This window comes from Rhipicephalus sanguineus, chromosome 6, assembly GCF_013339695.2.
Source record: "Rhipicephalus sanguineus isolate Rsan-2018 chromosome 6, BIME_Rsan_1.4, whole genome shotgun sequence".
Lineage (NCBI taxonomy): Eukaryota > Metazoa > Arthropoda > Arachnida > Ixodida > Ixodidae > Rhipicephalus > Rhipicephalus sanguineus.
Window position 1 is genome coordinate 31,478,351 of NC_051181.1, and position 27,278 is coordinate 31,505,628.

General features: G+C 46.8%; 1 protein-coding gene across 2 annotated transcripts in view; it reads left to right on the forward strand.

The window, feature by feature from the left end:
* LOC119395675 (protein 5NUC) overlaps positions 1-23,772 on the forward strand; it is a 128,127-nt gene extending 104,355 nt beyond the window's left edge. Inside the window, exons 4-9 of one of the 2 annotated variants that reach the window (XM_037662666.2) lie at positions 3,300-3,503; positions 5,119-5,313; positions 9,852-10,108; positions 11,284-11,455; positions 15,215-15,418; positions 20,962-23,772. In XM_037662666.2, coding sequence (XP_037518594.1) covers positions 3,300-3,503; positions 5,119-5,313; positions 9,852-10,108; positions 11,284-11,455; positions 15,215-15,418; positions 20,962-21,137 — 1,208 coding nt within the window. In that variant the 3' untranslated portion in view covers positions 21,138-23,772. The remainder of the gene's footprint in view (positions 1-3,299; positions 3,504-5,118; positions 5,314-9,851; positions 10,109-11,283; positions 11,456-15,214; positions 15,419-20,961) is intronic. The other variant, XM_049416730.1, reaches the window with a different exon arrangement.
* The last annotated feature ends 3,506 nt before the right edge of the window (positions 23,773-27,278 follow it).

Below are 27,278 nucleotides of genomic sequence, written 5' to 3' on the forward strand. Positions count from 1 at the left end.
CAGTCGTTTCTTTTTTTTTTTTAATCAAGAAACTCGCTAGTAGACGCGGCGCTGCTTGTGTCGGCGTTGTCTCCCGCGGGCGAGGGCGCGTTCTCGTTCCTTGGGAGCTGGTAGCTCAGCGTTCGTCGCAGGAAGAGCGTTTCCATAGTCAACGCGTGCCGTTCGCTCTCTCTCGCCACACGGCGAGCGCTGAGGCGGTGACGCCCTCTCTTGCGCTCAAGCAAATGGACCGTCCCGACAGTAGACGACGATACACAATGCACGCCGACACGCCGAGACCCTAAGGTGCTTCGCCCCTAAAAAATCCCCTGCTCCTCCGAGGGCCTATCGGTATCCCCGGCGTTGCCGTGATGTCACCAGAAGAATCTAGTCATATCAGCACCACCAAGAACCTGTTCGCTGCTTGCCGGTACGTGCGCTCTGTACTTATCATCCTCGCCGTGTGGGGAGAACACTCGGTCAGAAGGAGAGACGAGCCAACGAACGGAGCGTAGCGAAGAAAAGAGCGAAACAAGCAAGTGCCGCATTTCGATCATCACACGCGTGCAACTCCGCTATTAGGGCACCATTTCGAAAAAACGAAGGCAGCTTCGCACTAGTAGTGCAAAGCCTGGAGGAAGTGCGAAGCTGGGCGGCCTGCTTTCTTTCTCTTTAGCGTTCTCTTTCTTTCTTTTAGGGGCGAAGCTCCTTAAGGCGGAACCCGTTCGTCCCTCGTAATCGTAGTCGTAGTCCGTAACCAGTCTTACGCTTTGACCTCCAAGGTGGTGCCGGTGGGAGATTTTTCCTGTGCGTTGTTGAACAATAAAAAATTCGCAGCGGTAGCTAAAGCCGACTTCTTCTGTCTCTCATTCCCATTAGCAGCCATTGTTTACCTCCAAGGTAGTGCCTGGTGAGATTTCTCCTGTGCGTGATTAATCAATAATAATTTTGTTCAAAACGCTGTTGATTTATGAAATAAACCAACGAAAGACGCCAGATGTTTTGTAAAAGCAAAACGGAAGAACGCCAGATGTTTCTAAAGCAAGAGGAAAAGACGCCAGCTGCTTAACGAAAGACGCCAGATGTTTTCTAAAGCAATGGTTTTCTAAACAATGAAAATTCACAGCGTACATGTAAAATTAAAGTGAGCTGCATGTCGTCATAACTCATCGAACCTTTAGTATAAACGCGCCCTATCTCACGTCGGTGATGATGTACTGGGCAGAATTCACGGAAGATTCACGGTTTACCGATGAACCTCCGCAGCTTCGCCCACTCATCATCATTCACTCCGTGGATATGCTGTGATTTTTCTCTCGGCTTTTTCTGTCTTTTTTTCTCTGTTTATCTCGTTTCCTTTCACTTTCTTTCTATATTTCTTTTTCTCTCTCTATTTCACTATGCCTCTTTCTTTAATTATGTCTATTTTTCTTTCTTGCTCTTTCTGCCTTTCTTTTTCTCTCTTCCCCCTTATTTCTGTGCTATGCTTCACTCTCTGCCATGCTCCTTTCCCTCATCATCACCCTCACATCTCTCCTCCTCACCCTCATTTCCCTTTCCCAACCCCTTGTTATATTATACTATACAAGGTTGTGCTATGCACTGCTAGCGTGCCTGGATAGCGTTCATGGATAGTTGTAACGAGGCTCTCCTTCGGGTCGTGGATACGCGGGTTCGGATCCCGCCTCGCCAAGACATTTTTTCGCCAAGAATTTTTCAGTTTCTTTTTCCTTCTATGTCTTCCTCTCTTTCTATCGCTCTCTCTCTCTCAGCACCTGTTCTCCCGCCCATCAGGGTTATTGCCTCCCGCGCCAGACAAATCGGATCGCGTGTTCCGGGAGCGAAGCAGAAGACGAAGAAGAGTGCCAAGAGGAAAAATGGCTCGAAGAGAGCGCGTGCTGGTTCATGACGATGCTCATTTCTGTTCATCCGTCACGGACCAACGGCGAACCTTAAACGGCTCCGCTGTTAAAAATTCTCGCGGCTACGTGTTCGTTATATGTTCATGCACAACTGCAACGCCACGACTAAATTTCGACCTCTGGGTGGTTAGGGGCTCTTCAATCTAGCTGCTTATGGTTGTGGCTGCGCCAGTGGTTCCCCAGGTACACTGTCATGCAAACGTCCGCCTCAGTGGAACAGTGGTTATGGTGCTGATATGATTATCATTACTGTAATGTAAACTGGAGTATTTGGCGCGTTTTTCTGCAACACAACAACAGCCATCGTCTTCATGTTTGCGTTTCCTTTCTAGAAAACTTTCCATGCAGCCACCGCAGCGGTGGCTACATGGTTGAGCGTCCGCTTCCAATGCGGCAAGTACCGGGTTCGATTCCCAGTGCCGACCCGGAACCCACCGCTTTTCCTAATGGGTAGAGGAGTACACCGACCTGGCGCTCGGTTGTTTCTGGGTACTCATCTCGAAAGGTAGCCCCATACGATTCCGTGAAGGCCCCTGGGCGCACCTTAACCCACTACAGCCTTGGTGAAATAGTCGAGCATCCGCCGCTGCTGTAGGAGGCAGAGAATTGCTGCCGCCGGGTACCTACTAGGTAAAAAAAGGACAAGCACACTTCCGGCCTGGTGCTTGGCTGAACGAAGTTCATAGTCGCTTGGGAGGGCGCACACCCTGTGGGAAATTGGCGGCATGGGACCACCAGGCCAAAAAATAAGGTCATCCTCTCTTTATTTTTTTTTTCCTATCAATAGCGCTATGTCGAGTTCATAGCCGCGCGTGACAGAGAAGGAGCGCAGCGATAATGCCAGTAAAGGCAAGCAACATGGCGGACGATTATTGTCGTCTGCGAAAAAGACGCCTTAAATGCAACTATTTTGCCTTCGAGTGAACGAATGAAACACCCTTTTGACTCCTTTTTGCCTCATAGCGTAACGTGGTAAATAAACATGCGGTGTTGTCCTTGACGATCAGAGGTGATTTTCTCAACATGTGTCACCTTCCTGTCGCTCCTTGTGCTCTGCGGCCTGGTATTTAAGCCTTGTCTATATGCGCAAGAAACGTACTTTAATGTCAGCGCGTCTTCACTGTCCTCTCTTTTATTATAAAACCCGAATAATAACTAGTATTACCTCTTTTATTGTTTCTGTCGAAGCCTGCCTAAATAATGGTGCTGGAAGGCTGTATTGTGAGTTAAGCGACCAAACTACTTCACACTGTGGACAAAAAGAATAAAACTAAGTAAACTGCTGAAATGAGTGTATGCCCTTGAGTGATTCGCAATTGTACACACTGTTATATGGAAGTCGCCCGGCCAGTGACTAACCTGTTTCGCTAACGGGGCTCATGAATGTTCATTACGCAGGCAAAGTTCGCTTCACGGACGAAGTGGAGTGCATCCGGCGGGAGGCGCAGAGGCTGCGGCGCGATGAAGGCGTGCAGGTGATCATCGCCGTGGGTCACTCGGGTGTGCCACGAGACGTGGAGATCTGTGAGCGCGTGCCAGAGGTCAGTCTTGTCGTCGGCGGCCACACCCACACATTCCTCTACTCTGGACCCACAGTGGACGGTGAGCGCTTTTTACCACGAGAACGAGCACTAGAAGCACAGTTCGTGCGATCGTGCACTCATGCACTTGCTGGGGCGTACGCGCGCTAGCTGCTCAGAAGCTTTCCACAACATTTCCATATCTCCCTCTTTTTTCCAACATACCTCATGCATATTTGTTTCTTTTATTTTGTGTATGTGCGATAAACACTGACATTTAATGAATTACTCGTGTGTTCCATGCAACAAATGCGGCAGTGTATATAGATGTGTGTCTCAATTGTTTTAATGACCTGATAAAGTCAACAGACAATGAAGCAAAAGATCGTAAAGGGGATGTTATTTTTATTCTTTTAATTACAGTGTAATAATTAGGATATAAATGCAAACTGCACGAAAAGACAGTCAATTTCATACACACAAAGGAACGAAGCAGTGCATCTTAAGTGGACACCAAAGAGAAACAATGAGTCGGTTTAGATCGATAAATTGTGCTCTGAGAACTCTAATGTCGTTAATTTCGCCATCATTGGTTTATTAATAGAGTATAACATCAAGTTTAAAGTTTCATTTTTAAATTTCGCGCCGAAATCTCTCGCGTAATGTCACGGATTTCAAAGTGTACTTATCGTATTTTAGCGCCATTGACTCAACAAAATTACCCCAAACCTGGTATGCTAAGTCTATGGCCCCCTCAGAGGACAATGTACTTCATTTTTACCGATTAGGAACTACGTAGTCCTAGTAGGCGCTGTCAAAACACGTGATGTCACCGCAAATGGTGCGGAAACTTCAAGGTGGCGTCGCCATCCACATTTTCTTTTTGTGCGTTTTCTCGCTTACTAAGCGTCTTCTCGCAGCAAGCGTGGTGTTTTTGGTATCGTGAAAGAGTACTTTACTAATATGAGAAAAATCGTTTTGCTCTTTAGTGTCCCTTTAAGGCTCAGCCCATTGCATAAAGAAGAAGTTTCGTGCTTAAACTTTTGCATTGCACTCTCGCATGTGCTTATTGACGGGTGGTAATGCCATTCATAAGCAATCGCAAGTTTTGTGTCTAACTTGCTTTGCGGCATGGTGGGACTTTTCAGTTGACAGTCGGCGTTTGCGTAGGCGATCTTCGCTTGCTTCTATGTTGGGATGTTTTACTTTCTACTTCGACTAGCTGTTGTATACTTTCACAATGTCATTTTTGACAAGAAACATATGTCACAGCGCTATGGCTAACCATACTGATTTCTCGCTTCATATAGCAAAAGCTCGCCAACACAGGAGGCCCCACTGGCTTCCTTAGGGTCGGCAAACTCACTCATGAGTCGACTCACTCGGACTCACTCAGCCTCACATCAAGCCGTGACTCTGAGTCTGAGCGACTCCGGCTGAGTAACAGCGTGATGAGTTTGAGTCCGAGTGTGTACGGCTGAGGAAAGTTTTGGTGAGTCTGAGCCTGAGTGAGCCTCAAGCTCAAAATATATTTCTTGTGTGAGTCTGAGTAAGCTCCGCATTTTTTGCCGACCTATGCTCCCTTCTACGTTTCATTGCACCCAGGCACTGATATCGCGATAGTGATGAATATGTGCGATGTAATTATGTCCGAAAATAAATTGCCGAGCAAAACAAGCCTCATTTCGCATCCTCAGGTCGCGTATCGGGTGACAAGCCGCAAGGTCCCTATCCCACAGTCGTGGATCGTGCAGCCGGCTCCCGCTGCTTGGTGGTGCAGGATTTCTACATGGGCAAGTACATGGGCAACATCAGCGTCACGTGGAATGAGCGCGGTGAGGTTGTCCGCTGGAGCGGGCAGCCAGTGCTGCTGGACAGCAGCATCCCGGAAGGTGAGCGCAAGTCTGGGCTCTTGCAGCTCTCTACTTACACTGCTGGTCAATGGACTTTCTTTCATGCTAGCGGGACCGAAGTATAGAGAAGCATGAATCAGCGTGACAATAGACGCTCACTAATGAATATTTCTAATCAAGTTTTAAATGCGAAGCATCTCTTAGCAAACCCAAGGCACTTCGAGCGTTTCTATCATCTATCTATCTGGCCGCCTACGTCTGGGTGCTCTCGTGATCGCCTCCTTAATTTAGTCTAGACCAAAATTGGCATGGGAGGGTAAGAAGGTTTGACGGATATGACTGTCTGGTCGTGACATGAATAACGTGGAAATCCTATTGCGTACGTCGTCAAACCCTTTCCTCCAGACACGTGTGGCACATAACCGTATACCACGGGCAGCGGTATACGGGTATGCGCCACAGGTGATTGACAGTTTATATCTTCCCAGCAACGGCGAGAACAGACATTGTTAATCTAAATGCGAGAGCGTAAAGAAAAACCGACATTGGCAGCGTTGACCCTATGAATGCAAAGAATAAAAACCAGCATCCCAGCAGCAATCGAACCCAAGCATTCTGCGTGGAGTCAAGTATTCTACCACAGAGCGACGTCACGTCTTGAAACTGCTTTGGAAAAAGACCCTATCCAGGCTGATTGCAGTGCTGGCTATGTAATTTTATAACAAAGCAATAAACATTACATATATGCTTCTATGATACAGGCGTCATGCCGGGTTAACGTCAGTTGTGGTTCCAGTTTTGGCTGCGCTTTCACATGTCTAATAAATATTACGTTTGTATTCCCATAATTCAGCAAGCTACATTCAAACGTTGCTCGATCCCGGAAGAGTACGCTAACAAAAGTTACATATGATATTCACATCAATTGCAGCGTAAAGTGCACTTCGCTTCGATAATACTCACGTCTCTTGAGTCGTATCCCTCTTGAGCGATAATCTACCACTATCTCTCAAGAGGAAGGTATATAACAGCTGCATCTTAACGGTACTTACCTACGGAGTAGAAACCTGGAGACTTACAAAGAGGGTTCAACTTAAATTGAGGACGACGCAGCGAGCGATGGAAAGGAAAATGATAGGTGTAACCTTAAGAGACAGGAAGAGAGCAGAGTGGGTCAGGGAACAAACGGGGGTTAAGGACATCATAGTTGAAATCAAGAAGAAGAAATGGATATGGGCCGGGCACGTAGCACGTCGGCAGGATAACCGGCGGTCATTAAGGGTAACTGACTGGATTCCAATAGATGGCAAACGCGTGAGGGGGAGACAGAAAATTAGGTGGGTAGATGAGATTAAGAAGTTTGTAGATATAACGTGGCTGCAGAAAGCACAGGACCGGGTTGATTGGCGGAACATGGGAGAGGCCTTTACCCTGCAGTGTGCGTAGACAGGCTGATGATGATGATGATGATGATGATGATGATGATGAATACTCACGTCTGGGCTCTAAAGTGAGTGCTGACGTTACGTCAGACCATGAGTTACCCTTTAAACGCCAGTGTCGTCGACGTGCCTGGCGAGACTACGATGTGAACACAACTACTAGGCTCACAAAAACACCTCGATCCACCTCGTAACGCTTGGTTCAAAGCCAAAAAATGCAGGATAGACGACTACTCCCTGATTGCTTCGCGTCAAACCGATTCCCACAAGGCGAAGGATCTGCCGAAAATTTTATTGTGTTGATATTATCGGCTGCAAGGTTCTCACAGGATTGACTTCAATTCAGACAAGTACAAACGGTGCGTTGCATACCTACAATTGCAACAATGAACTTAATGCCAAAACATTCAAGCGCGACCTAAAGAACCATAGAATTCTACTCTATAGGGCAGGGGTCTCAAACTCACCTCAGCTGACGGGCCGCAGTCACGAAATTTTACTCCCGCAAGGGCCAATAAGTATAGCTGACATCGGGGATGTCAGCTAACACTGCTATTTGAAAGGAGACCTTTCCCATGCATATCGCACATGATAGTCATAACTGAAGAGGATTTGGTGCCATTATTACAAACACATATCGATACCTATCGCCAAAAGAACTAAAATCTGGACGCCGATTCTCAAATATAGAGTTTTATTTGACGGTTATGTATCGACACATGATGACCGGATGGGGGTGCCTCACGACTAAAATACTTTACACCAGTCACGCCTGTGTAGCTCATGAACATACTTAGTAAGAAAATACAAAAATATATAGGTCGAACACAGTGATGTGCGGGCCGCGGGCCGCGTGTTTGAGAACCTTGCTATAGAGATTGCTGTGAATCTGAAGGGTTAATTATGCACAATTAACCTTTCATATTTACAAGGCCAATTGTATCCTTAACCTCAAACAACCCTATCGAAAACAAGACATTTCAAGACAGGATAAGCGGGAAACGTCAAATCTTTCATACGGAAAGGAAAAAAATGAAATCGATTTGAAACGAAGATCGACCTCTAGATGAACGCACAGAAAATGATCAAGATACAAAGAAACGGTTTGTTCAACGCATTCGAAATATATTGGCACGGTGAGGAAAATAAGGAAGCCGACACAAATTTCAGAGGCTCTCCAACAAATTATGGTCCACACATGACATGACAAAAACTTTGTTGGAGTCCTGAGGAACTGATATTTAGCCCACCCCCTCCCCCCTTTAGATCAAGTCGGTAGCTCCGCCCACGATGGGACCGGAAGTCGCACTTCCGTCGCAATGTCGCATTTTTTATTTTTTCAAGTCAGTATCAAAATCAATCTTATACCGGCAACACAGGTTGGAAGGTAGGAACTTCAATTCTTGGCCAATCGCACAGACGTGGCATGTATCAACAGAGTTCAATGTCTATGTGTACATCAACAAGGGTCTTGCTCTTTCTTAGGCTATTAGACGCAATATGCATCACTCGTCAACACGAATGATGCAAAAACAGAGTCTTTATTTTTTCTGGCATCCCTCTCTCCATCGGCAAAATTATTGCACTTGAACCCATCGTCTCACATCTTCCCGCCCCAGTATTAATGAGACAGTCTAGTTAGGCGCACCGGCTGCTTCATTACAACGGCAACGCGAGATCAACACTTGCCCGGTGCACTTCTCTGTTGGTGTGCACTGGCATTTAAATAAAGCTAGTCTAGATATCAGTTTCTCACACGCTTAGCCCTCATAAATGAAACCTATATCATACCGGTAGACAATTGCTTGTTCAGAAGTATTCCGCTTTGCGCAAATGTTACGTGAATCGGGGGTTACGAAGAAAAGTACCTAGCACTGATACATTTAACGAGCAAGTTCATAGTATTGAAGCATTTATTGCGCAGTAACGATACACAGTACTCATTTCCGTACAGGGTCTTTCACCTAACTAGACCACAGCTTGACAAAATTTCCTGGCGTATTATGCAAACTTTGCCTTGTTCGCAATCAGCATGAGCATCTCGAAAGATAGTCACTATTAGCTCAGTTAATCATGTAACAATAACTTATGAGCCAACTTTTCAAGTTGCGCTTTAGACTCACATCCTTCAAGAAAGAATTTGTTGAGGGTGTATCCATGTATCCTAATCATCTCTTCCCAGTAAAAAAAGGCTTAATGTAGTTTCAATTGCCCTGGATTCGGAGGAGAAAGTTCGCGATAATTGAAAAACCCACAGGGTCTCTTATGCATTCACCCAAGGCGACTGGAAGGCGAAAGCCATCTTATTTTTCTTCGCGGCCGATGTATTGTGCCCGCCCCGCCACCCTCCGAAAGCTTTCTGCACCTAACGTTTTTTTTGCACTGCCTCCATGATCGGAGGCACCTCACCTAGTTTTGCACTGCCTCCGTGATCGGCCCACCTTTGACCAAGCTACAATGTCGCGCGATGACGTCATCATGTGGCGTGACGACACTGTGATATCATAATGACATCCGCAAATTTTATCAATCTGTGGCGTCATGATACCATGCGTGATGATTTTTTTGCAACAAGGTCGACACCTGGACCAGTTGGTAAGGTTCCATTATGGTTAAAGCAGCGCAAACAACATGAATGAAGGAAGGACAGCGCTCGTTGTGTCTCCTTTTTTTGCCCATGTTGTTTGCGCTGCTTTACCCACAATGATTTTTTTGCATCACTCGTGCTGCTCCAGACGCCGCGGGACGCCGACGCCGACGGTCAATTTTACCGTTTGATGAGGCATCTAGGGCTTTCGCCTTATAAAGTACTACGTCACAAGTGGAATGCTCGCAGCAGCGTTAATGTCCTGCAACTTGTTGTAAACGCAGGATGCATGTTGAACGCCGACCGAACAGCGCGCAAGCAAAAGTGACATAAGCCCCACCCGTTATCAACGTATGTATACACCGAAAGAGCGTCATAGAACGCTCTATGTCCCTATGAAAACACTGGTAGGGTGCTTGCTCGTTGCTTAACTCATTTCTCCGATTTACTCATTGCTTCGACGTACGAGATATATATCGGTGTATCTATGTAAAAACTCTACACGTACTCAGCGTGCAGCAGCGATCGTTGCCTCGTTGCTTGCGCAGATCCCGAAGGTTTAGCGCTTCTGGACCGCTACCGCAGCCGGGTTGCTCAAAGCCAAGCAGCGGTGGTGGCCGAGAGCAAGGTGCTGCTCGACGGGGATAAGGTGAGGTGCCGCCTAGACGAGTGCAACCTGGGCAATCTCGTCATGGACGCCTTCCTTAAGAAGATGGCCTCGCTGCCCAGCCCGCCGGGCAGTTGGACTAGGGTGGCTGCTGTCATCGCCAACGCCGGAGGAATCAGGGCCTCCATCGATGAACAGGTATTGACTATACGGAGTATGTTTATAAGGATTAGGCTGGACGCAGACGCTTTTATAGCCTGTTTTATAGCCTGCCGGGGGCAAGTTATCTTTTCGTCTACTTTACTTTCTTCGCATTTATATCCCAATTGTTACAAATAACATCTCCTATACTTTCCTTGGCATTATTGTCTGTTAGTTCTCATTAATATTTTCTTCTTTCACTGCGACAGGGTTTAACCGGCTAAAGCTGTTACATGTGTTATTGCTCGAAGGGAGTCGCGTCTGATTGTACCTGAACATACAGTCAGGCACGAATGTATCGCAACATAGATTGTGCCTGAATGTATCGGTGCTTCGGGCAGTTTTCTATTATTTTAATAGCGTTACTCGAGAAAGAGCGAGACAGAGAGATGTGAAGAGGAAGGCCTGCAGGTCAACCAGATATTTGCATTCGGTTCCATACTATGCACTGGAGTGGGGAAAGACAGATCCGAAAGAGGGTACAGAGAGTGAGGAAAAGAAGCACACACACACAAAAAAGACGTGAACAATGCAGTGCAGCCGGCTATAGAGTGGAGCTTGACGTTTGTTTTCAGATTAGCGTCGCCTCTTTTGCGCTGTAAGTAAACAGTGAACAGGCGAGTGCATGAGGTTAGCAACCACGCTTGCTTAGCGCCGCCAATTTGCGTAGAGTTTGCTTAATGGATACTAGTTTGCTCATCAAGCAATGCATGCAATGTCAAAATTAAAATAAATGGGCGCTAGTTTTATAACATGCAACCGAGACATATTTCGTATACGCGGATGCACTAACGTTCGGTAACTAGAATCTGGACAGCATCGGTGTACTTGACAGGGTGCCGTAACAGCGGCCGAACTTTCTAGTAAAGAACGGTCAAGCGAGACCCTACCCTCGCCTGTACTTTCTTTATCAGGCGCAAGAAACAACAACGACGGCGAAGATGAAATAGTGTGAATAAGGTAGTGGTAGTTGTTTCCAGGGGACCAATCGACCTCCACACTTTTGCTGGCACACATGTATAGAAGGATAGTGGCGGAGTGTGGAATTTCTTTAAAACTTGACAAAATTCATCCGGTGGGAACTGCGCCATAATGCACGTCTTTATTCAAAGTGTTTTGAAGATGTTAGAGCTGGTATAAGTTAGAGACGATATATCGTACCGGCCACGCAGAGCACAGGCGGCCGGGTCACCTTCGAGGACGTCGTGAACGTGCTTCCGTTTGGCAACACCCTTGTAGTGATGAATGTGACCGGGGCACAATTGAAAGGACTCCTCGAACATGGCGTCCATCGACACGACGTCAAGGGAGATGTGCCGCCAGCAGAATTTGTCCTCGCTGCCGGTAAGTTATAACAGAAAGCTGGGCTATTCGAATTTGTGGCCACGCATTTCCGACGAGGAATAATGCTACTTCAAAGTGTGTGGCTGGACGTTTTAATAATATTCTTTCATTGTGCATCTGATCGAGTGCATCTGATCTTTCAGGGAGATGAGGTGGAAACATCCCGTTATATCGGGATGTTTCTCACTCTGATGGTGTTTCTACGTCGCAGAAATTAAAAACGTAATTAGGCCCGCGACAAATTAACTTCCCGAACGCTTTTTTGAGCCGCTGTGCACAGATTATTGCGTCGGACGTTTTAGTTATTAAATTACGAAAATCTCTCAGCCACGTATTCTTATATACGAAATGCCAGACGGTGCCGGTTGTTCCGGCATGTAACAATCGGCAGACGAGAGAGATTGTTGAGGCTGCCAAAATGGTTCGTCTTTGAGACGCCTACCTTCGCTTAGTTTCTCCTCTAAAGATCTTGATTATCTGTTCACTGTACCGATATCTACGCGATGACGGCTCACTTTCGGCGTCACGGCTATTCGTTTGTTTTGTAGTTTTAGCTACACTTGCCTAGCCGGAGCCGATTTCGCGTGGATGCTCATGAGCCGTGCTGCGCATGCGCGAGTCATAGAATTTTTTACAGCACCGAAGTGTTCTCTGAGGCGGATATTCAAACATCGACCAGTTTGCCCGTAATACACCTTGCCACAAGAGAGCGGAATTGCATAAACTACCCCAAAGGAACAAGAAACGAACTTACGCGTGTGCTTAACCTGACACGATGTGATTGGCTTGCGCTTAGGTTTGTTGGCCAGATGGCATAAGCTGGATAACCTGTTCTTCGCGGAAAGTATGACTTGAACTTGATATTTAGATGCTACCTTCTTTAAGCCGTGCGCCATCCGGTGTGCGTAAGGAATCACGGCGATTTTTCCTTTCTTTTCTCTTAAGGCCTGGTCATGTTGAGGACTGCCTTTCTTAAGCTTTTTTAGGAGCCCTTCACAAACGGAGACAACTGTGGCCTGTGGGAAACCCACTTCTTTTAACCTGTCTAGCTGCTGAGAACAGCTAAACTGCGCGACGTGGTGGCACGACTTTTTGAGTGCGGAACCCAGGCATGTCGCCGCTATGCCCCTTTTTACCAGTTTGGAATGAGCCGACGAAAAATTGGCTTACATGATCTATGGGCTTACATGATCTAGGATTGTATTCCCAACACAAGTGCTGCGGACTGAATTTTAACTTCAAGTCTAAAAACTGGATCTCATTATTAGAAGGCAACTCGTACGTGAATGCCAAACCCAGTCCGCCTTCTTGAAAGGAAAAAACTATCTTGTTAACTTCTCCAGACCCATTGTTCGACCGCGTGACGATTAAGTAGTCATCTACAAACCTGAAGATTTTCACTATCCCTGCTGTCTTAGTGCCTTCCAAAATTCGGTCAACCTTGTGGCAAGGTGTATTGCGGGCAAACTGGTCGATGTTTGAATATTCGCCTCAGAGAACACTTCGGTGCCGTAAAAAATTCTACGACTTCTATTTTGGCCGCCCACTGCAGCAGATGCAAATCTGAACCCTTGTTTCAAGAAACAGCCGTGATGTACAAAAATAAAGATCAAACAAGCCGTGAGATAATCGAAGCTTATCATATGCACGTGGATGCCGCTCGTTGTATCATCATCATCATCATCATCATCATCATCATCATCATCATCAGCCTGTCTACGCCCACTACAGGGCAAAGGCCTCTCCCATGTTCCGCCAATCAACCCGGTCCTGTGCTTTCTGCTGCCACGTTATACCTGCAAACTTCTTAATCTCATCTACCCACCTAATTTTCTGTCTCCCCCTCACGCGTTTGCCATCTCTTGGAATCCAGTCAGTTACCCTTAATGACCACCGGTTATCCTGCCGGCGTGCTACGTGCCCGGCCCAAATCCACTTCTTCTTCTTGATTTCAACTATGATGTCCTTAACCCCCGTTTGTTCCTTGACCCACTCTGCTCTCTTCCTGTCTCTTAAGGTTACACCTATCATTTTCCTTTCCATCGCTCGCTGCGTCGTCCTCAATTTAAGTTGAACCCTTTTTGTAAGTCTCCAGGTTTCTGCTCCGTAGGTAAGTACCGGTAAGATGCAGCTATTATATACCTTCCTCTTGAGGGATAGTGGTAGATTACCAGTCATGATTTGCTAATGCTTGCCGAATGAGCCCCAACCCATCCTTATTCTTCTAGTTATTTCACTCTCATGATTCGGCTCCGCGGTTACTACCTGTCCTAAGTAGACGTACTCCTTTACAACTTCCAGTGTCTCGCCACCTATCGCAAAGCGCTGTTCTCTGCCAAGATTGTTCCACATTACTTTAGTTTTATGCATATTAATTTTCAGACCTACTCTTCTACTTTCCGTATCCAGTTCAGTAATCATGAGCTGTAATTCGTCTCCCGCGTTACTCATCAATGCAATGTCATCAGCGAATCGTAGGTTACTGAGATACTCTCCATTAACTCTTATCCCTAACTCTTCCCAATCTAGGGCCCTGAAAACCTCCAGTAAACACGCGGTGAATAACATTGGAGAGATCGTGTCTCCCTGCCGTACGCCCTTCTTTATTGGGATTATGTCGCTTTCTTTATGGAGGGCTATAGTGGCTGTGGATCCGCTGTAGATTTCTTCCATTATGTTTATATAGGCTTCGTCGATGCCTTGATTCCGCAGTGCCTGCATGACTGCTGATGTCTCCACCGAATCAAATGCCTTCTCGTAATCTATGAAGGCTATGTATAGGGGTTGGTTGTATTCCGCGCATTTCTCTATCACCTGATTGATAGTATGAATATGGTCTATTGTTGAGAATCCTGCACGAAATCCTGCCTGGTGCCTTGGTTGATTGAACTCTAATTTATTAATTCTGTTAGCAATTACTTTTGTAAATAGCTTGTAGACAACGGACAGTAAGTTTATGGGCCTGTAATTTTTCAGGTCCTTGGCGTCCCCTTTCTTATGGATCAAGATGATGTTGGCATTCTTCCAAGATTCTGGTATTTTCCCCGTCGAGAGGCACTTCGTATACAGGGTGGCCAGTTTCTCTAACATAATCTCTCCACCGTCTTTCAACAGGTCTGATGTTACCTGATCCTCACCAGCTGCTTTGCCTCTTTGCATTCCCTTTAGGGCTTTCTTTACTTCTCCTGTCAATACTGGTGGTATCAGCCAAACCTATATCGCAATGCACAAAAAAGAAATAGAATTTTTGAATGGCATGTTCGCGCGCTTCTCTTGTTTATCTGGCAATCACCATGTAGTTTAAATATTTTTGTTTTATTGTGCACGAAATAAATTTCAGTTGAGAGTCAGCGCTCGTGTTGTGCGTTTCTTGTCCTTAGTCCGTGCCGCGCTGCACATTTTCCCGAAGATGTTAGTACACCAACTCGCCCAGATCGCCGTATTAGTTAAGCCACTGCAATTTTGTCTTTTCTTTCTTTTGTGTGCATTTGCGCACTAGCGCAAATGCACTAACAAACGTCGTTTGTTGGACAAATATACAACAAACAAACACTAGGCACTTTTTTATACCAGCATTGTCCTATATCGAAACGTTAATCCCATTACGAGCTGCATTAAGAGAGTGCGGTGATTGGTTTTTTTTAATATGACTCACATCAAATTCTTTCGAATTCGCGTAGTGCTTCTTTCACTGCTTCTCTCCGCGCTGTGTTGTTTCTCAATAAGCGGAGCTTTCATAACTAAAGGTTCTCTTTGCAGGCCTGCGGGTTGTGTACGATATACAACGAAAGCCTTACGATCGCGTCGTGGAGGCGCACATCCTGTGCGCGGACTGTCGCGTGCCTCGCTTCGAGCCGCTGGAAGACGCGCGACGCTATCGCATCGCTGCCCTCAGCTACATCGTGCACGGCGGAGACAACTTCGATTTCTCTTTCCTCAAGCCCAACGACATGTACGACACTGGTAAGGGAACTTGCTTGTTCTTGGAAAGCAATATGCACGCCACGTGCTGAGGTACTTGAAGTTTGAATGGGAGCTGAGTTTCTTGTAGAGCTCGTAGTTTGCAGTCGGGGCTTAACCCTTGGTGTTCGCCACTGGACTCGGTTCGCCAGCGAGCGTGCGCCCACTTGACCGACCACCAGAACGGGCGCTAAGAAAAGTCACCCGTACAATGCAATCTGCTTTAGCTAAACGGAAACAGAACTTTGTACGATTAAACCGACATGTCACGTTCTCTCCGACTTAGTGCGCGTCAAATTTATCTTGCACGTGTACAGACCTTTACTAGAACACTAGTGAGCTGCCTGCTTAAATTATGGTAAAATGTGTTTTTTTAGCGTTAGCTACACTTGCTATAGCCGGAGCCGATTTCGCGTGGCGCGTCATGAGCCGTGCTGCGCATGCGCAAGGATCAGTGATGTCACACAGCTGGGTCACCGGAGCTGGCATCTCACGCACTCTCCGACACCGCCGCGCGCGGCTCGCCGCTGCTGGTCTGCGGGACAGTGGCGTCGTAGGCGCGGAAGACACGCTGGCGCCGGCGCGCGCGCAGACTCCGCCACCGCCGCGCGCGGCTCGCCGCTGCTGGTCTGCGCCGCATCCGAGAGGAGTGACGTCGTAGACACAGTGGCACCGGCGCGCGCGCAGCTATTCGCCTTCGCTGTGCAGTCGCCGTCTGACACTGCCCTGGGGCCGCTTGATAGCGCCTCTGACTGGCGTTTGCAGGTGGGTAACGCCATGGAGAAGGAGAGCGCAAATGCTGCTCGACGGCGCAGAAGAACCGAGAAGCTTATCTCATCGGATCCCGAAGTAGTTGCCTGGCAGTTAGCGGTTCAGCGTACGAAGAATGAACAGAAGAAGGCTAATAATCCTAGACAATCTGGAAAGCTAAGAATAATCAGCTGAATCTTTGCTAACGCTACGTATATCCTGGCATAGCCGAGCGAAGCCACTACAAATTTTTTTATGCCATTTGCATTTACACGTTTCTTTTCTATGGAAACCGCCTGTTAACCTTTGTGGTTCTCTAACTTCAGGCATCGCTCTCCTTTTTTTCTTTTTTTTTTGTCAGTGTGGCTGTTCTTGACCTAAACGAGTAGTACATAGTATTTACTGAATGAAGGCAACAGACTAATCGGAAAGAAATTAAACTGGACAAAAAACAAAAACGACTTGCCGCTAGTGGGCACTGAACCCACAACATTCAAAACAAAGAAACCAGCTCCTCGATCCATTCTCTTTACTGGTGAATTACGTGTAGGAGCAGTCAGTGGAAACATGCTTAGACAGGATGTTGTGAAGAGGCTAATTTTAAATGCGTCTGCAGACCCAAAGGTTACGGGATCGAATCCTAGCCGCGGCGGCCGCATTCTTCATGGAGGCGAAAGTGCTTGAGGCCAGTGTACTTAGATTTAGGTGCACGTTAAAGAACCCCAGGTGGTCGAAATTTCCGGAGCCCTCCACTACGGCGTCCCTCATAATCATGTCGTGCTTTTGGGACGTTAAACCCCAACAACAACTTTAAATGAGCATAAATTTCTATGCTGACTCGACCAGAAAACTGTCCGCCCGTCCGTCCGTACCTCTGTTACGTAACACGATCGTCGCTATAAAGAAATAAATGAATGAATAAAAATCGGGGGACGCTTAAGCTTCGCCTTTAAGATTTGAACGCGATAGTGATATCAAGCCCCATCCTTATGGTGCTCCGTTTCGCTTTTCATTATGTTCAGTCGCCCGGTCTCACACACACAGACACTCGACATACCTATAGTAAAGGTAAAGGTTTCCGCTCTCTTCAACAGCACTTTTATGACAACAGTGTACCCACTACGTACGTGTAATAGAATGCGCGCACCAATGTGTATGCTCTTTGTAATGGGCGGCTAAACCCACAGCAATTACGCGCGTGATACTTTATCGAAGTTGCGATGCACCCACTACGTGTTCGTAAGGGAACACGCGCAGTAATGTTTGTGCCTATTGTAATGGGTGGCCGGCTTTAAACCACCAACTCGTTACGCATTTCACATGGTGTGATGCCCGATTACAATATATACGCCTATACCCCGTTTTACTGGGATATTACATCTGGTACTGTGACACCTTTACACAGGACGCGTATGTTTATGAAGCATTAAAGTTAATTTCAGTGCAGTTCCGAGCAATGGAGTGGCTCTGTGGTAGAACACCTGCTTGCCACGCAGACGGCCTGGGTTCGATCTCACTCTAACGTAAGATTTCTTTATTGTTTATTTTGTACAAGATGATGATTTTTCGCTCACACCCAACGACGCCGATACCGACGCCGCCGCCGACACCGGAATTTCTGCGGAACGAGCTCTTTAACGCTATCGCGTTAATATCAGTTTTCACTCCGGTGCCTCGGTTTGAACCCGGGTCCTCACGCTCCAAAAACGAGTGGCTTACCCACTCCGCTAAGCATTCTCTTTTGTTTTGTTTTTTATAGCAGAGCTGTTATGGTCGAAGTTTGCCGTGCGTCGCACGCAGATAGAAAATTATCATAATCATGAACCGGCACGAGCTCAATGACTACCCAAGCATTCTGTACTCATGGTTAAAGGGCCGGTAAATAGCATAGGTCGGCAAACTCGCTCATGAGTCGCCTCACTCACTCATGCTGAGATTGAGCCGTGAGTCCGTGTCAGTGAGTCAAGCTGAGTAATATTTCCGTGAGTCTGAGTCGGAGTGTGTCCGGTTGGGAAAAATTTCAGTGAGTCTGAGTCCGAGTGAGTCCTAAAGGCAAAGTATATTTCATGAGTGAGTCTGAGTGAGCTCCACATTTTTTGCCGACCTATGGTAAACAGGCTCCGACTTTTTTTTTACACCCCCCAAACAAGCTCGCCAATTCGTACAGTAGACCGTGGCGATCACATTTTCCGAATATTACAGCGCTGCGCGCCGCGCAGACCCACCATTTCGAAAGACAATTCCCGCGCCCCTTTCCTCCGCCTGACCAATCCTCTTCGTACGCACAATGACGCAAACTTGCCCATGGACAACTTGACGTACCACTGAGCTCGTCGATTGGTCTAAACCAGGTCTCAACAAGTTAACGTCAGTTCTCGTTCCCACCCACCGCTACGAAACTGCACCTTGTTTCTTGGCCCTGCGGTGGTGCGGTTTCGGCCACGCAGTTGTCGGGTTGTCGCACTGCATAGCACCTGCACGCCCTTGGCCTTCGACATGAGCAACACGTGGAGGAAGCGTTCTCGGCTGCAAATCGAGCGGAAATCTCCGGTAGCTCGGACGGTTCGCGCTTGCTTGACGCGGCAAGCGGGTTCTCCACGCTTTTCTCTCGCGCCCATCCGTGGTCTTGAAGAGCAAGCACGCATTCCTGCCGCATTGTGAACTGTCACAAAGGTTTAAAAATGCCGAAGAGCCGGAAACTGCCCGTCATGTTACGGGGCACTTGCGACAATGTATCTCGCCGATGACGTCAATTGTTGACGTCGTGCCACGTTGCCGAAGTGGGCGGAGTCACGACGACGAGCGACGCCTGTTCCTCCCTGTGGCGGGGAAGGGTGGCGAGGCCGCGCGAAAATTTGAAACCAGCTGAAACGGATGTTCTATTCCCTATAACTTTCTCATGATAGCACGTACTCGCAAAATTATTGCGGCAGCATGTTCACATAGCAAAATTGCGCATATTTCTCATCGTTGCAATTTTTGGACCTCGGGGTTGTTTACTGGCCCTGTAACGAGAGAAGCTGAAACGTAGTGAGATTTACCCCATTTCTGCGACACATACGCGCTGTAGGGTATGTGCCACAGGAATTCGGCAGATTTGCTTAATTTGCTGATGGTGTGCGCCATCAGCAAAACTAAACCAAACGCAGTGTACGGTGGGCACGGTTGGGCGCAGTTAGCACTGCAACTGACACCAGCTCCTATCTGTGGCTGTGCCCCAATCGAAGTTTTTGGAAGCCTTCTAACGCCGAAGCGTGATCTGTATTACTTTTGTTATAGGGGCGGAGTGTCTGTTGACATAGCAACGCGGGTTCAGTTTAATAGATTCAGATACGGTCACGGCCATTTGTGTCTGCAGTAGCAGTGGTACCGACTAAAGAGTGTACATGGATGTTACGCCGTTAGTCTCGCAAATTGAAGCGGTATACGAGATGGGATATACGGTCGGACGGAGGAATGGTTTGATGTTGTGGACGTCCCACTTATTATTGGAACTAGCAGCGAGTGAACGAAACAAGTGAATTTTTTCGAGAGGCTCTTTTTTTTTTGTTAGACAGAACCGAATGAACCCAAAAGACAGTTAGGCCATGGAATGCATAGGGACCACTAATTGTTGTCTTTAATTGTCGTGTAGTAGTAATGACATGAAGTGAAATGAATTCAAGTGGTCCAAAAATCACCCTTGGAATCGCACCGAGGGAAGGGGTGGTTTTTCTTCCCCGTGAATTTATTTCAATTTACGTCAATATTAGTGCTCTTTCCGCCTTTCTTTTCTCTCTCCTCGCTGCTACCATCATTTGCTTCACTCCTCCCGAAGGAGCAAGCAGGCCTCCAGGCGGCATTTTTACGCCAGCCTGCTCCCTCTGTGACTTTGTGTGTCCAAATCAAATAATAAGAGTAATAATACTTCAGCCTGGGTATGTAGGCGTGAGATGGTGTGTGGGCCGTCTATGGGTAATCAACAGTACTGTTTGCGTAGAAGCTTGTCTATCCGGAGCCGTGAAACTGTGTCTACTACTCTCTAAACTTATTCCAACTACCACAGAATGACGGTTGTGAGACACGGGTTCTTCGAAACAACCCGCAACCCCTGTCGGACAGACGGGTGCAAGCCTATCGTATTCGGTAGTCGCGGAGTTTCAAGCAAACCTAATTTTTCGAAGAGCACAAGATTGTGGATTAGGTTGGAAGCAGGCGCTTTTATAGCTCCATGAACTCTGTTTTATTGAACCAAGCAAGATATGGCCACAGGTACTAAATACCAGAGAGAGAATACAGCAAAAAGCATTCCGTTGCTAAAGCAGTCGTATATTGCACACACTTCCTATGTTAAATAATAGAGAACGAGTTCGATCTTCAGTTAGGCCAACCGCACTTCAATGGGGACAAAATGCAAGAACATCCATGTGCATAATTTGATGTAAACGTACTGCGAATTATGCAAAAACTGTAAATTAATTTTATGCTCAGCTCTATATTGCAAAACACTGAAAACAGACCATTTTTCATCTACTTTCGTACTGTTGGATGGTTTTGTGGCGTTGTTCGAAACATTGGTCGGCGATGTGAAATGCCTTAGTTGGACACCAGTGGTCGGATGATTTTCAATAGCACTTGAAGGCTTCAATGAGCCAGGTACGTGTAAGGCCCCAGTAAAAAACACCTCAAAGAATTCAGTCATCCCATCGTTGGGTAGACCGTTACACAACGTGCCTGCCCACTCTGAACCGTTTACCCGAACAATGTGTGCCATTTTTTCCGTTGACTGACACGACAACACCTTTTGTTCTGCGCAGGTTTCGGGGATGCCCAAATAGTGGTGCATTACATGAACGCCACATCACCAATCACTACAGCAGTGGATGGCAGGGTCACCTTCCTCAAGGCAAACCAGGCCTCGGATGCGCGCTCAACTCTTGCCTCTCCTCTCCTCCTCCTCCTTCTCGTCCTAGTGGTTCTTCACCACTTATGATAGAGCGTTTCCTGCGCCTATGTCAAAGCACGCGGGGCATATTTCTATTCAATTCGATTAGGTTCAATCTCTTTTCAACATCAGAAAAACAGTGCTGCTGTGGGCAGTGGACAAGAAACCTCCGAAATAGGCTTAAAGGGACCGAAAAACTAGGAAGAACGTGTGATTAGATCCTGGTGAAAATGAAAATAACGTGAGTTATAGTGACCGATTCAAGCATCCTTTTTGCGATTTCAGTAGGCTTTATATTTTCAAATGGCGTTTAGAAGTCACCAAAAAAAAAAAACGGTATGTCGCCCAGCATAGCGGGAGAGCCTGCGGCGACTATGAAGTCACCGCAGATCGAACCATTTTGATAAGAAATGTTTCGCAGCGTTTTCCGCGTTATATCATGGCCGTGATTAGACACTCTGACCGGTAAGCTTCCCGTTGCGCTTAAGAAAACAGGTATCATAAAAATGGGTTGTCGGTCCCTTTAAAGGTTAGGATGAATAAATGGGCATGTTGCTTTAGCAGGCTGTTAGGCGAAAGGCGTGAAAACGATGAAAAAAAAAAATCAATGACATCGATATCGTTATCATCGGAAGATGCTTTACTGAAACGCGACTGCGAACCGATGAACTATCAGCGCTCTCTTTGTAAATAGCGTCCTTTTTCAGATCAAACATGAATCGAAGTGGCACCCTCTGTCTCTGTATATCTTCGTTTGTCTCTTCTCGTCTTCGCGCCCCTCGCCTGAGGGCTCAAAAGCGTCCACTATTTTTTTTTTCTTACATGCGTACGCCATGGCTTACAAAACCATGTAGTGAGTCGTTCCGAAGTCATCAACGTTACCAGGCAGTGTGTTAGTTTCTAAAGAATACGTTGAATGGAGCTCTTTCACGCCAGAGGAAGAAAAGGGCGCTTTCGCGTAGATTATGTGACGCTTTGTTTATTCGGTAAGTGGTGTCAAGCGAAAGCCGCGACCAAAGTGGTTTTCCAATGGAGCTCGTGAGTGAAGTACGAGTCCGCTAATTATTGCAGCTAACAGCGCGAAACACATCGACGTGGAAGCAAGCAGTGGACACGACACACCGCTAAGTAATAAAGGCCAGAGAACATTCACGGGTAATGCAACTACTGGTCCCACTGCAAACTTTGGAGTAGATATCCCCTTTGCTAATAGCGGCTTGAAGTTGGGAACGGCGCTTATCTCCGATAGGGGATCGCGGCGCAGCGTCCGCTTGTGGGGTTCAGAATGGGAGCGCAAGATTGCAACAGGACGGAGAGGCACCTTCTCGAGATGGTCCACACTGCCAAGCTCGATGTCCGGATACCTCTTTCCCGATTAATAAACCGGTGGGCACTCGGCGGCACTGGGAATCGAACCCACTACCATCCGCATTGGAGGCAAACGCTTTACCGCGTGACCACCACCGGCTGCATATGCAAGCGGCGTTCTTCCACACGGATCACGTGACGAGCCTTCCTGCTGTTCCCTTTTTATTTTGCTTCACGGTGCAGTGCGTTCGTGTCGATAACGTTATAAGCTGGGTACTCGTGCTTCCCACGCAAAAGAAAGGCGCTCTATTTGCAATATAAAATTCTCATGCATGGCATACGCCATCATCATCGAGTGCTTGTTTGTTTGCAGTGACCTTACCTGGCCTGTGGCCTCTGGACATCCATTGCCGCCAAACACATACTCACGCATTTCTTGGACACTGAAGGGAGCTAACGCTTCTCGAAAGGAAACACTGCCGGATCAAGAAAACACTGCCGTTGTGTTGACGAGGCTACTGTGGGCATGCGTATGCCGAATAGTATTTCACTGCATGCATATCATTGGGCATTCGCGATGTCGTGCCACGCCAAAATCCATTTCCCTCTCCTCTTCAGCAAGCGAACGTAAGATGGACAAACATGCATTGACTTATTTCTTGATCACGAGATCGTCCTGAGATATATCACTAATTCTAATTCTTAGTTGACTTAATATAGGCTATATATGCATCTCCAATGTAAAAAGACCATGTGGTGTTGGGTGATGTAACCACTCTGAAGTGACAGCACTGTCAAGTTTTATGTCCTAACAAGGCTCCATCGACTTCAATGTAAAAGGTTAACGAGTCGTGGGAAGCAGGTAAAATAAATAAATAAATAAATGAATAAATAATCTACTTGAAATGATTACTCGCTGTTCATATAGTTCTTTATAGAGCGTGTGTTCCTTGAATGCGTGACAAGTATCAACAGAATCGCATGGTGGATGGTACACATTTAGTACATATCGAAATTGACGATACGTTGCTTAAGATCATTGTTGAAATAAAGAAGTTTGTTGTCTAAAGTTAGTTTTGTGGTTGCATTCAGCCATATTAATGGCGGCGTGTCGAGCCGAAAAAAAACACCGTTCGGTTCGGGTTCGACACGCTCCAATAAACTCCGGTTCAGTTCCGGTTCGGGGAAATTTTTTAAATTGTAGTGGTTTCGAAAAATTAGCAATGTAAGCTCTTTCTTCGACGCGTTGTACAGTGCTATTGACTTCAATATGATAACGTGAAAGACTCTAGGTAGCACTGCTTAAGTTACTTAACTCGTATGTGCACCAGGATTTTTATTTTGTAATATTCCATTTTATAAATTTCATTTTCGTTTCCAATCATGCGTAGTGCCTGTAGTGTGTTAGACTTTTATATAGTACAGACACAGTTGTGCCGGGGGAACGGCACATGCGCCTTGTTTTGGCACGAGGTGGAACAAATCGGCCCGTTGGCAAATTGTGGGTAGCAATCGATGGTTTACATAAGTAGCAGAAACTCTGTAGCAGCTTCAGCAAGCACAATCATAAACGCAGCCATTTTATACGAGCAGTGAACTGCGTGACAAGCGTGCGCGCCACATCGATGTGTTCATCCTTGAGCTCTCTTTTTTTCCACGTTCCTTTCCAATGTTAATAATACTCAGAACTATTGAAACAGTAGAAACTTATACGGGTGTTCGAAGAGGAAAAATTTTGAAGCGTCGTTAAGTAAGAATATTACGAAAAAATGATTGTTGAATATCGCTTGAAATAAAATAGAAGTCTTCTAGATTATGTTCGGCAAAAAGAAAAGACACAGCTTCGCCGTAACAGCCGAGCAGGGGCGTAGCCAAGAGGGGAGGGGGTTTCAACCCCCCCCCCCCCCCCGAAAATTGCCAATTTTGCTTACGTATATATACACTCACACATACAAACGCACGCACGAACATACATAAAGTATGGTGGAACACTCCCCCCCCCCCCCGAAAAAAATTTCAGGCTACGCCCCTGCAGCCGAGCAATAAATGGAATAGCAACAAATTGGAATGTTATACGAAGTAAGGCTAGCAGCTAACTCCTTCAGGATCCAATCTGGCATTATTCAACAAAACGCTGGCTTCTGTCGTGGTAGCACAGTGCCCGGCAACCCGAATGTCGCTGTTTCCATCCCGGACGTGGCGGTCGCGTTTTCTATGGAGAAGAAAATGCTGGAGGATAGAGGTGCATGTCAGGGAACCGCAGGTGGTCGAAACCTCGGGAGCTCTCTACTACGCCGTGCCTCATAATGCAATCGTCGTTTTGGCGCATCAGACCCCAGAAATTAATATTATCGCTATTACAAAAGCGTTGGTATAAGGGAATGCGACCGCTCCAGGGACCGAAGCAGTTTTCGTACTGCCTGTCACTTCAAAACGAAGCAAGTGGTGAGAGCCCGTACAAGGGTATGTGCCGCCTACTGATCTCAGTCCAGATAGCGCGAGATACCGCGTCCTTTTGACCAAAGCTCATAGTTGCTGCAGGAGTGGTGCACCATTCCCCTCCCCCCATCGGCGCCCTTTCATGCTCCTTCGCCCGACAGAGCCGGCCGGCGCGTTTCATCTCTACATGAGCCACCCCGTCTGCAGCCTCCACAAGCTTTCGCTCGCACAAAGAACATACGGTGCGACCGGCGATGTTATCGATTTTGACGTTATGGTGAACATGACGGCGACGGCAAAAATGCGCATCTAGTGTCCATATTACAGTTATCGCAACAAAAAGACACCGCAGAAGTGCGGCACGTTGGCCTAGTTCAGGGTTCTCCAACACGAGACCCGCAGACGTTTCGCTAACGGCCCGACCCGAACATGACTGCCTTCGTACCACATTCTTTTGATAAGTATGATCATGAGCCTTCAACTCGGAATGGACACCTCGGGCCAGCTACACAGATGTTACCAGTCTGAAGCATTTTTTTCGCGAGCCACCCAATGTGGTCAGCATGTGCTGAAACATCGCCGTGGAAGAACTCTATGTTTCAGAATGGGCGTCCAGGTTTGAGCCATTCTAGAGATCTGTATCGATATGTTTCTCGAATCCTGACACCAAAATGCACTTTGGAAATTACCCGTATGTGAGCTATGGGAAAGGTATTTTTTCAAATAGCAACGTTAGCTGACAGTTTAGAAGAACTTTTAGTTGGGCGTGTTGGTGCATGGTAACAAAAAAGGAATGCCCTACGGAAAGTTTTCTGCAATGCGTACAACTCAAGCATCAAGACTCTCCTTCTAACAGTTTATGATTCTGACCCCAAGATCCAGTGACTTCATACTCGTGGCCATCACCGTAATTTTAACATGGCACTGCGCGGTAATAGAATGCAAAATAATAATTGACAACCCACCAAATGTACGTCAATGGCACTCAAAAAACATCGTTGATCCCTCCGTCATAGGAATCGGAATAACACGAAATTAAAGCGTGCCCTTACAGAAGTAACTGAATGCTTACTGTACATTGATATAAGAGAGTTTGCACAATGTATACTCATGTCTGGCAGCTATGGCACCGTTTAACGTGTATGCGCCCACATTGATGATTGGTAGTACATCTCCATCCCGACGACTAACGTCCATGTTAAATGATTAAACCAACCCTTGTGGTGGCTGTTATAGTTAACGGTGAAAGCGTAATCAGAAAACGAGGTGTGATAGCCCGAAGAGCATCGCATATTGGACGCGGAACTTGGTCGCCATCCCGCGGCATGTTAAAATGTGATTAAACATCACGGCCGGACTCAAGGGAAACGCAAAGCCCGTCGTGCCGCCCCCCCCCCCCGTAGCCCGGCCGCAGTGAACGCGGTGTTACAGCCAGGTGAGGTAGGCGCGCGTCGCAGAGCTATTTTTGGTTTGGATTAGCGTGATGCTATTGTGACGTGGTCGTGACGTCGACGAAGACAACAGTCAGCACGTCCGAGATGAAACTGTTTATTTGGCCGAACTTGTGGCCGAGAAACTGAAAGTCGAACTACAGCAATACACTGATAGCGGCGAACAGAGCGTCGACCGTCGATCAACTGACAAGCGGTCAAGCGCCCAGCCTCGTCGCTTAGCAGTTAGTTAATTATTCTTGCATAATAAGCAATTAAGCTTAACGCAAAAATTAGTGTGACTTGCTCGGTGCAACAGCTAGCAACATGCATTCGGTCGCGTCGTCATAAAGTGCGTCAGCTTTTTGTAAACACTTCGGCATACGATTCCGTACGTGTCCGCTGACTTTTAACAGAGGAGCGGTTTAAGCCGACCGTTAGTCCGTGCAGAGCGAACGGGCACGCCCTCTCTTCGTCCTCTTCTTCATCTTCAGCAGATGTGCGCCGATTTGTCCGGCGTGAGAGACAATAACTCTGATGGGCGATAGAACGAGTACAGAGATAGAGAGAAAGGAAGAGAAAGAGAAACAAAGGGAAAGAATGGGAAGAAGGATAGAAAACATAGCAAGACAGAGAAAGAAATACACAAAGAGAGAGAGAGAAGGATATAGAAAGAAACAGACGCCAAAATAGATGGAAAAAAAGAGAGAGCAAAACAGAAAGAGAGGGAGAACCAAAGAAATAGAGAGAGAGAAGGGAATAGGAAAGAGAAAGATAGAAAGAGCGAGAAAGAGAGAGAGGGAAAGACAGAAATAGAAATGAATAGAGACAGAGAAGAGATATAAAGAACAGAGAGAAAGAAAAAATGAGAAAGAAAGAGAAGAAGCTTGAGTAATGCGGTCTGTAGGCGGTTTTCGCGCGGAGCCCCTAAGACACGGTACAGCCATCGACTGTTTGAAGCCTGTAGGTATGGATAGCGAAAGAATAATGAGCCGACAAGTAGTGCATCTCT